This window comes from Strigops habroptila, chromosome 15 (genome assembly GCF_004027225.2).
Source record: "Strigops habroptila isolate Jane chromosome 15, bStrHab1.2.pri, whole genome shotgun sequence".
Lineage (NCBI taxonomy): Eukaryota > Metazoa > Chordata > Aves > Psittaciformes > Psittacidae > Strigops > Strigops habroptila.
The window spans coordinates 141,425-151,260 of record NC_044291.2 but is presented as its reverse complement, the minus strand read 5'-3'; the positions used below and the strand labels follow the sequence as shown (position 1 = coordinate 151,260).

Here is a 9,836-nt window from a genome sequence, read left to right as displayed (position 1 = left end):
GAGAAAACTAGTCTGAAAGAACTGATGACCAATAGAAGAGCACTGATGAATGTTAAACCAATGATTTCATCATCTTGAAGGGAAAATGGCCAATGTAATAGCAAGATGTGCTGCTGCTGAAGGAAAGGAATCAGTTGGGGGGTAGGTGGGAGGGGAAGCCAGCAGTTAAGGTTCGGTCATATAGAAAGTTTTCTTTTTAGATAGGTTTTGCAAGAGAAGTTTTTTACCTCAAGTGTTCACTGTGCCCGTCTCTTCATAGCAAAACCAGTCTTTCCAGTTACAGATAGGCAGCACAGGTGCTTTTGCCCAGTTTCACTGCAGGTCTTGTAATGGTTTTAGACTACATCAAGGCAGCCGATCTCAGATACCTTAACTGCTGGTGGTGTTCATAGTATTTATAAATGGAATGATAGAAACTATGCCTGTAAGTAGCCCTTAAGGTGGCTTTCTCAACTTGTGTCCTGTCTAAGGAGCTGGATGACAGCCTAGTCTGAAATGGTGACTGACCATTTCCTCTGTGAAAATCAAGTCCCTTTTCCAACAAAAGACCCCAGAAAAGGAACCGATACTGTCCCTTGCAGCAGAAATATTTTGGTACTAAAGGGGCCTGGTCAGGAGGAGGGCATTAAAGGTATTTCCAGGCAGCGCAATATGCAGACTTACTGATTGTGAGTCCTGATGCAGAAGATTCTGCTTTCCTACCTAGGCTGCTGTATTTGTGCATCTCCCAAAAATCCCATGACCTCTCCCTGTGGCTGAGAAGCTCTCGCAAGCAGGATATCAGCTGTCAATTGGCTCTGCAAAGTGTTCTGGAATTCATTCTGAATATATTTTTGCTTTCTATGTGGAAAAAAGAAATAAGTATAAATTCTCATTTTATGCTGTATTTTGTACCTTAGTTGTGTTTGAAAATGTTTTGATTTTTGGAAACAATCAAAATAAAACAATGGCATCTTTGTATCCAGCTGGCGTGTGTGACTGGTGACACTCCCCAGCCAGGCTGCTGGTTACTGCTCCTGTGCCACCCACTGACAGTCACCTTCGCGAGGAAGTCCTGAGCCCTGGGCCGCCTGCATGCGGCAGTGCTCCTGCCTGGGGGGCAGCTTGAGGCTCTTAACCACCACTTGATTCTACCCCACTGCTGCCCTCCTCAGCTGTAACAGGTAACAGTACCCACTAGAGTTGTTAGACAAGAGGCTTCAGACCACTCTATTTATCACAAAGTTTATTTGCCATTGGTTGCTTTCTTCAAGTTCTTGGGTTTTTGATGATGACTCTTGAATTTCTTCTTTAAAGGGCCTGACTGTTTCTGTAGAGGAAAAGAAGTTAATCGGCTGATTTCCAAACCCCCAAGACAGCTTAAAGAGAAACTGAGTGTGTTTTCCTTCCCCAGGTGGCAGAGCAGCAGAGATCTCTCCCTGCCCCTACCCTGCAAGTTGGTGTCTCTTTCCCTGACAGGCCCCTGGTTTCATCAGATACACTGTGTAGCAATGAACCCAAACTTCACCCAGCCTCAACTCTCTAGTTTGATATACAGGATCTAGCCCCTTCCTCGGAGTCTGCCTTGGAGAGTTAAAGGTTTGTCTATCTTTATGTAGGGAACATCTGCCTTCTTCCCAGTCTGAGAAAGAATATTCTTGTAAGGCAAGACCTGACCAGCTCCTCAGGAGGGATAAAAAGGGCTTAGAAGGACCCTGTGCCTTCAAAGGGTTTAATGTGTGTTTGTGTGTGTCTGGGGACACACTTCAGTCTCCCTCTTAGGCCAATGTGCAGCAGGATCCTGTCAATGGCCTCTTTGTGCAGGCAGGAACAATCCTAGTGACCGCAGACAGGGTGAATTGCTGGTGGCAATTCACAACTCGGGACGCAGCCAGGGGCTGGCACATGGGGAGAACCATTCTGAGTAGCTCTGCACCTTCTGCTGGTTCTCAGACAAGAACAGATCAAACACGTACGAGATGGGATCCCAGCTCCACGCTCCCCTACTGCTGCATGCGGCGCAACTCCCACCTTTCCCCGTTTGTTGCCACCAGCTCTGCTGACGTCTGTTCTTCCGCCATCCTCTCCGTTCATGTCACCATTCTGCTTGGTCCCATCATCCTCACTGTCTGTTGCAAAGTCATCACTGCCCTTTGTGGTTTGTGGAGCTGCTGGGCTTTTTCCCGGAAAGAGTGCAGCTAAAATACAAACACTTAGCTCGGCATCAGCCCCCTGTGCACACAGGCTTCCCCCCAACTTGACTTTGAGAACATCTTAAAGGCAATTTGCAAAGCTGCTTCCAGTCACTGAGCTCATATGTGTTGCTACTGGAATACTTGGGAAATAAACATGCTGGTTTATGAGGAGTGTGCCTGGTGCTCTCACTCACCCCACTCCGGGGAGTGCTCAGCACAGGCAGTTCTGGGGTGTCATCCCTGTCCCTCCCGCAGCCAGGCAGCGCCTGCAGGTGTAAGAGCATGGCCTGACCAGCTTCTGTGAGACTCAAGGATTTGCTAAGAAATGAGGAAAGCAGAGATACCTAAAGCAGCAAATCCCAGCGGATCCTGGATCCCTCCCCTAGCACCTTATGTGATCCAGCTCTGGTTATTAGTGATAACTGCAATTTCTTATCTGGTGGTGGTAAGCTTTACTGAGACCCAAGAACTCCATGCCTCTGGCATGTGAGCAACAAAGAACAGTATAAAGAAGCTGGCAGAAAATCAGCCAACAAACTCCCTTCAGGACACAGATGATAGTGACGTTCTCACTTACGTGGGTACAGGTCACTCATGCTATCGTCCGTCTCCTCTCCATCTTCATTGCTGGACTCTGGCTCCCAAAATTCCTCTTTCCTGCAAGGCTGCCTGCTCCCGTCATTAGGGTGCTGTGTCCGCTGCTGCTTCTGTCGCAGGCAGGCAGGGATGTACTCCACTCCTTCCTTCTGGCACTCCTCATCTAAGAGAGCAGCGCTTAGGAAGGCCACCTGAGGCCTTTTCATTCCCAGCTCCTAGCTTGTACTAAATGCAACTCAAAAGCGAGTCAGCCTCCAACTCTGATATACATTCATGTAATCTACAGGATGCTACGGACCATAAAAGAGGGGAAAGACATTTACACTGAGCCTGTGCTGGCAGAGTGAACCACCCTCTCCAGTAAGGATGTTCCAAGGTATTTGCTAGAGGCCGATTGCTCCCTACATCTGGGATCTTGCTCCCTAGCTGAGCAGCACGCTACTGTCCATCTAAAGAAAACTGACCTACTCCCTTCACGTAGATCTACTGGAATCTCCAAAGTTCAGAGAAAAAACCTTGTCTGCTTGTATCTTCAGAAAAGCTACTTACATGTTTTTAGGGCCTTCCGATAGCGCTTCCCCTGGACATGAGACAGCACTTGCTCTGGACACTTGTTGATGTGCCTGAGAGTCAGCTTGCAAAACAGCTGGTGTCTGACAGAGGCAGAAACAAAGAGCCAGCAACAGAGTTTAAGTTTGCTATTGCTTTAGTAACTTTTCACTTACAAGGACTGTGCTCTAAGTTGATAAATATTTTATAAAGACTTTTCCAGTCTCACAAAACCCACAAAGACTCAAGACCCTTTGTAAAACTCTACCACTAACACACAGGGGGAAGAATACGTACAGGTTCTTTGTGCTGGGCACTATGTGGGGCTCAAACGTGCTGTAGTCAAACTCTCTGGCTGTCTTTATCAGCCGCTGGTACTTCTTGCCATTAGTGTAAGCCTGCAGGTCCGACAGCCGGCACAGCATCTCGTGTCCCGTCAGCCTGCACCGCACCTGAACAAAACCTCTGGTCAAGGGCGGGCAGGGGGTGACCCCAGAGCCGGGGGGCACCCCGAGCCCCCACCAGCGCCCCTCTCCCGGCGCGCCCCCGACCTCGACACCGGGAGAAAAGCCTCCGGGCCCGGAGCTCACTGGGCCGAGCCCTCGCGCCGCGCTTCCCCCCGCCCGCTACCGACCGGCCTCGCCCCGCTCAAGGGACGCGGCCCCGGCCTCCCCTCGCGAACCCCCCCGGAGGCGGCCGCGGCCCCGCACAAGGCTCCAGCCCCACCCGGCCCGGCTGCACGAGGCTGAGCAGCGGGTGCTGCCGCAGGAAGCGCCGCTCCGCCTCGGGCACCTCGGCCGCGCCGCCCGCAGGCCCCGGCGCGCAGGCCGCCATGCCGGAGCAGCGCGCCCGACTTCCGCTGCCGGAACCATCGAGAGGGGGGGCCAGAGCGGAGCCTGCCCACGCCGGGACGCTCTGGGCCGGAGGCGGGTGGGGGTCGCGGGGAACGGTGGCGGCGTTGCCATGGCGACGGGGAGGCTGCTGCTGCGCGCGGGGCCGCGTATGCTGCGGGAGCGGCGGGGCCGGGTGAGGGCCGCGGGGAGCGGGGCCGGGTGAGGGGAGCGGGGAGTGGTGCCGCGGGGAGCGGGGCCGGGTGAGGGCCGCGGGGAGCGGGGCCGCGGGGAGCGGGGCCGGGCGAGGGGAGCGGGGTCGGACTGAGCCGGATAAGGCCCCGATCCCCGCGCCCCGTCCCCGCGGTGCTCGGCGCTGTAGGAGCGCACGGCCGCTGCCCTTTTGCTGCTGCGGCCCGAGGTCTGGCTGCGGTGGGTGCGTGTCCCCCCGCGTCGGGCGAGGACACGGGTGCTACTGCGCGGGGAGAAGCGGTGCTGCCAGTGCGCGGAACCGGCGGCGGAAAGGCTGTGGATGTGTCCCTGCGCTGCCCCGGCGGGGCCGGAGGGCAGGTGCCCCGCTGGCATCTATTGCAAAACCAAGAGAGGCTGGTGCGGTGTGTGCAGGCAGCGGGGATGGGAAGGGAAGGCTCGTGCTGTGCTGTGGTCAGCTCTGCCACTGCAGTTTCATTTCGATAGATATATACATTTTTTATTATAACCTCACCCATAGTGTTTCACAGGCAGTTGCTCAGATGAAACTTAAATCCACGGCTAAACAAAATTTCATGCCCCATTGAGCAAATGATGTAATCTAGATACAAATTCTACAAAGCAGAGACACAACAAAGGATCTTTCTTATTTTTCTTATTTCACGTAGATACCACACTGCTTGATCAGAAGAACTTTTTTTGGATATCCCCTAACTAAAGCAGGTTCTGGTCTAGTCCAGCAGACTAAAGGTAAGGTTTGGGTTTCTGTTCTGTTTCAACCTTACACCAAGAGGTGGCATTTCTTGCAGGAATTTGGCATCTCTTCTCCTATACAAATCCTGATCCTTAGTCTGTTTTCCTCAGGTGTTTTTTTGAGGTTCTGCAGACCACGAAGTTCTACAACAGCTGCTGATGCGTCTGGAGAAGATATCTTACTCAAATGGGGTCTTTTCCTGGTCCCTCTGACCACGTTCTGTCTCGGCACGTGGCAGGTACAAATAAATATTCCATTTTTTCAGGAGATGAGCACTTGAGGGCTGTCAGCTTGTTCTGTCTCTGGCTGTTTAATCTAGTTCAAATCTCATGTGGGGGAGAGATTTGCTGGTAATTTAAATTTCTGTTTTCCAAGTGTCCATTTGAAAGTTTTTAAAGGAGAGATTCTTATTTTTTACACTTTTATTTCAGTATAAATATTTCCTCAAATTCAAGTCAGTAGCCTCTATTTTCATATCTCTGATTCCCCTGCTTTAAGGCAGGTCTGACAAGAAACTTGTAGCAAAGGTTCTCAGGCTGACTGGGGTTACTGCATTGCCCTGCTCTACCCTGAGGATTTACTTTTCTGTTTGTGTACTTTCAGGTTCAGCGACGAAAGTGGAAATTAGATTTGATTGCACAACTGGCATCAAGAATTACATCAGAGCCCATCCCTCTGACATTAGAGTATGGAAGCTGACATAGTTCATTGTCTGCAGAGCACTGACAGTGTGCTGGGGATAGTAGAAGTGGTCCCTGCACTAATGAGCTTACTCTAAATTAACCTGCATGAAAATGAAGGAATCCAATGGGAATCGGGATGTGCGAGCAAATTAGAAAGACATCCTGTTACTTTTCTTATTTATAGTAAAAGAATAAGTGAATGCTTCCCTGTGGGATACTGTAAATGCAAGTAAAAAGCATTAATCTCTGTTCAGGAGAACATGCTATGTATTTTGTACCGTATGTAATCCTCCTGGAGAAGAAGGAGGGCTTGGTAGTTGGTGTCTGTGATGTCCCAAGGGAATTATTCCTGCCACAGGGAGTCTTGGATTGATAGCTCGCCCTGCCCCGGGCATGGGGCAGTTGTGTCAGATGTGAGAGAGATTTTTAAGGTCACTTGGCCATATGGCACAACTGTCAAAGAGTTCAGTAGTTCTATGTCATGGTCTCAGATAGGAGAGCAATGCTCCCTGTTGGCTGGACACACGTGCAATGTACCCACCTGCTGATCAGCTCTGTGTGGGTTACAGATACCATGGAAAAGAACTGCTCTCTGCCTGCTCGTGAGCATCCCGATTTGATTCACTCGGACAGTAATAAATATTAAGCCAGATGGTTATTCCATGAGGTGTTTATCTTCTGTTGCTGTTAGTCAGCTGGCTCTAGAGTGAACCATTAGGGAAAAGGAGAACCCACAGTAAAGTCTCCCAATTTGATTTGCCTGTCGCAGCCATGATTTTATTTTCGTCTTTTTCCACGCAGCCCCATGGAATTGAAGGAGCTGGAGTACAGACCTGTAAAGGTCCGGGGCCGTTTTGACCACTCCAAGGAGCTCTATATTTTGCCCCGGTCACTTGTGGAACCTGAGCGAGAAGCCAGAGCAGCCACGCGGCTGATGTCCCACCCGGAGAACGGCGCAAACGTCATTACTCCTTTCTACTGCACAGACCTGGGGTAAGTTAATGAAAGTCTTGGTTCATGTGAGCAACCAGCTTCTGTTGTGAAAAGCTGGATCGTAGTGATTGGGTTTATAGAAATGGCTCCCTCTCCTTCAAAAGGCATCTCTCAGTCTGTTGGATCACTGAGGCTTGATTTGAAATTGTATTTAAATTCCCCTATAATGTGCACTCAGATGACAAAAACGTGGCACTAAACATACCGGTTGCTTCTTTCTTTCATACTTAGTTCTAGGCAGCAGCAGCAGGAATAAATTTTCTTCCACTCATGAGCCGTATTTTTTTATGTAATTCTAGGGTCACGATTTTAGTCAACCGAGGATTTGTGCCCAAAAAGAAATTGAAACCGGAGACCAGGCTGAAGGGACAGGTAAGGGGGACACAGGGATCAGGCCTGTTACTCTCTGCCCACTGGTCACACAGAGGCACTACAGAACAAACAAGCAAGGCAACAGCCGTGTTCAGTGTCATGGGGGGCTGCCTATGGTAGTCACTGTGCTTTTCAAAGAAGGCAAACCTCTTCTTCCCACCTTTGTGTTACATGAATGTGTTTTACAAACATTTTTACAAACAAAAGGAGCTTGATCTGCTTTTTTCCCTGCTGTGTTACAGCACTGCCTCACTGCAGGGCACAACTACTTTATAACCAGACCCCGCGAGTGCCAAATTTTTCTACCAGGACTTGATATGCCAGAAAATGAAATAAATGTTGCAAGATTCCTTCCCCCCCCCCGCCCTGCATTTCAGATTGAAGATGAAATTGATCTCACTGGGGTGGTGAGATTGTCAGAAACCCGGAAACCTTTTGTGCCTGAAAACAACGTCGAGAAAAACCGCTGGCACTACCGGGACCTGCAGGCTATGGCAGCGGTGACGGGTGCTGAGCCCATCTTTATCGACGCTGACTTCAGTAAGACACAGAGAAACCCAACCCCACGTCCAGTTTCCACCAGTCTCACTCCCTTTCTGCTCAGTTAGTTATTTCCCCTGGGCACTTGGAAAGGCAGACTCATGGAATCATTTAGGTTGGAAAAGACCTTTAAAATCAAGTCCAGCAAGGTACTGCATCTTTGTCTGTGCACTGTGCTAGGTCTGCTATTTTGAAGGTGATAGAGGCCTACAAGAAACCTGGAGACTTTTTACAAGGGCTGGTAGTGGCAGAACAAGGGGAATGGCTTTAAACTGAGAGAGGGGAGACTGAGATGAGACTTTAGGCAGAAGCTCTTCCCTGTGAGGGTGCTGAGGCGCTGGCACAGGGTGCCCAGAGAACCTGTGGCTGCCCCATCCCTGGCAGTGTTCAAGGCCAGGTTGGACACAGGGGCTTGGAGCAACCTGCTCTAGTGGAAGGTGTCCCTGCCCGTGGCAGGGGTTTGGAACTGGATGAGCTTTAAGCTCTCTTCAACCCAAACCATTCTATGCTGGGCAGCCAGCACTGGGGAACAGCAGCATGCTCGGCCGAGGTGCGGGTGGTGTTCCATGCCTTTAGCACAACCAGCCCCTTACCACCTGCCCTACAGCTGTGGCTTTGCTGGTAACTTGGGAATACCATAACCTGAGGAAGAAGAGCAGAGTATGCACCTAATGCCTTCATCTCACAGCAAGGACAGCTCTGCATAGTGCGGGTATAGGTTTAACTCCTGTTGCACCTGCAGGAAGCACAGTTCCCGGGGGTCCCATCGGAGGCCAGACACGAGTGAGCCTGAGAAATGAGCACATGCAGTACATCATCACTTGGTAAGTTACCCAGGCAGCATGGGGCTGACCTTCCACAAGTTTCTTTTGCATGTGAAGCCCTGCCTGGCATTCTGGCTCCTGCATCAGTGCAACCACATGAGCTCTTAAGCTGTAATAGCCTGAGGTTTTAACCCCAGTAACATCATCCAGGTGATTTGAAGTAATTGTGGGGTTTTTCCACTGCAGCAGACTTAGGAAGGCCCAGTTCATCTGGAAAAGGTTTAAATGCAGCTTTCTTTCACAGGTACGGCTTATGTGCTGCAACTGCATTCCTGTGGTACAGAAAATTTATTCAGAAGATACCTCTGTGAGAGGAAGGGCAAGTCTCTTCTGTACTACAGTCAAGAGCAGACTTCTGGAAGACAGCAGCCTCATCAGTCCCGAATAACTGCAGCACAGAGTTTTAGGGCAACATGTGCAGTAAAGGTGCACAGCTATCAAGCTGCAAATAGACTTTAAGTAACTGATAGAGACTCTAAGCTCCTACCAGCATTATTTAGCTGCAGCTTGGAAGCACTGAATTTAAAATTTTAAGTGCCAGTTGAGACTTCCAGGGAAGCTCATTTACACATTCATCTTAAGGATACATGTTTCTCTTGTGGCTGGTGGTAAGCTACAACATTTTCACTTCTCCACTGCTGTACTTTCCAAAAGATGGGAAGGTTTCTTCACACTGAGTAGTCACTCCTGAAGTCAGGAGTGGTTCATAGCAGTTGCATCAGAATAAATGAGGAGGGATTTCATGTGCTTGCCTTGTGACTTCCATTGTGCATCTTGCATCCAAACAGTGACCAAAAGAACAGCTGTTGCAGATGCTTGAGACAAGCTGAGTCAGGCAGCCTAGGGCTTTGCAAGAACGTGCTGAGGTGTACTGAAAATAAGCAGCAGCTCCCACAGCTGGAGCCTTATCAAACCTGGCAGCCTCCCACAATCCCAAGAGGCCAAGTCAGCAGCAAGGAAAGAGAAGCACAAGGTGGTCTAGATTTCCCCCTGCTTTCAGCCTGCCTTCCCTGGCCATTCCTGCCCTGGCAGAGGCATGAGACACCTCCTCATATGCAGTGCCTATCTGGTTAGTCTGCTAAAATGAACTATCACCCTGTATCACCCACAGTGTAAACCAGTCGTAAGTACTCATGGAGATGTCCTGGAGCAATTTTCAATTGAGACGCACTTGCATATGCAAGCTAGGCCTAAAGCCAAAAGTAGCCCAGCACATTCAACTGTATGATTGCACAGCACATGCTGCTGAGCTGCTGTAGGTGGACTGTGTGTTAAAGAACAGGAATCACTACTGAGGACTAGTAGTTAAG

At 50.1% G+C, this 9,836-nt stretch overlaps 2 protein-coding genes across 5 annotated transcripts; one reads left to right on the top strand and one right to left on the bottom strand.

Annotated features, from left to right (window-relative positions):
• Nucleotides 1-1,208: 1,208 nt before the first annotated feature.
• Nucleotides 1,209-4,658, bottom strand: SURF2 (surfeit 2). Of its 3 annotated transcripts, none has more exons than XM_030507288.1 (6): nucleotides 4,047-4,658; nucleotides 3,618-3,761; nucleotides 3,321-3,424; nucleotides 2,752-2,934; nucleotides 2,011-2,177; nucleotides 1,209-1,309 (listed from the first exon to the last, which is right to left on the bottom strand). In XM_030507288.1, the coding sequence occupies exons 1-6, from the start codon at nucleotides 4,283-4,285 to the stop codon at nucleotides 1,226-1,228; spliced, it is 921 nt and encodes a 306-aa protein (XP_030363148.1). In that variant the 5' UTR covers nucleotides 4,286-4,658; the 3' UTR covers nucleotides 1,209-1,225. The 3 variants fall into 3 exon arrangements, with proteins under 3 accessions (XP_030363148.1, XP_030363150.1, XP_030363149.1); XM_030507290.1 differs by having other exon boundaries at nucleotides 3,618-3,772; nucleotides 4,113-4,259; XM_030507289.1 differs by having other exon boundaries at nucleotides 3,618-3,772; nucleotides 4,047-4,193.
• LOC115617120 (surfeit locus protein 1) lies at nucleotides 4,208-9,269 on the top strand. Of its 2 annotated transcripts, XM_030507286.1 has the most exons (9): nucleotides 4,208-4,346; nucleotides 5,029-5,110; nucleotides 5,225-5,352; nucleotides 5,718-5,800; nucleotides 6,599-6,790; nucleotides 7,090-7,162; nucleotides 7,540-7,702; nucleotides 8,445-8,526; nucleotides 8,771-9,269. In XM_030507286.1, exons 1-9 carry the CDS (start codon nucleotides 4,284-4,286, stop codon nucleotides 8,835-8,837), a joined length of 933 nt encoding a protein of 310 aa, XP_030363146.1. In that variant the 5' UTR covers nucleotides 4,208-4,283; the 3' UTR covers nucleotides 8,838-9,269. The 2 variants fall into 2 exon arrangements, with proteins under 2 accessions (XP_030363146.1, XP_030363147.1); XM_030507287.1 differs by lacking the exon at nucleotides 5,718-5,800 and having other exon boundaries at nucleotides 4,257-4,346.
• Nucleotides 9,270-9,836: the final 567 nt, after the last annotated feature.

Bases quoted from the DNA above. Each gene is read 5' to 3' on its own strand.
- LOC115617120 (XM_030507286.1), top strand. From the start codon at position 4,284: ATGGCGACGGGGAGGCTGCTGCTGCGCGCGGGGCCGCGTATGCTGCGG. The intron at 5,353-5,717 runs GTACAAATAAAT...GTGTACTTTCAG, and splicing joins TCTGTCTCGGCACGTGGCAG to GTTCAGCGACGAAAGTGGAA. The intron at 8,527-8,770 runs GTAAGTTACCCA...TTTCTTTCACAG, and splicing joins ATGCAGTACATCATCACTTG to GTACGGCTTATGTGCTGCAA.
- SURF2 (XM_030507288.1), bottom strand. From the start codon at position 4,285: ATGGCAACGCCGCCACCGTTCCCCGCGACCCCCACCCGCCTCCGGCCC. The intron at 3,762-4,046 runs GTGGGGCTGGAG...GGTGCGGTGCAG, and splicing joins GCCTCGTGCAGCCGGGCCGG to GCTGACGGGACACGAGATGC. The intron at 2,178-2,751 runs GTAAGTGAGAAC...TTTGTATTTTAG, and splicing joins CATGAGTGACCTGTACCCAC to CTGCACTCTTTCCGGGAAAA.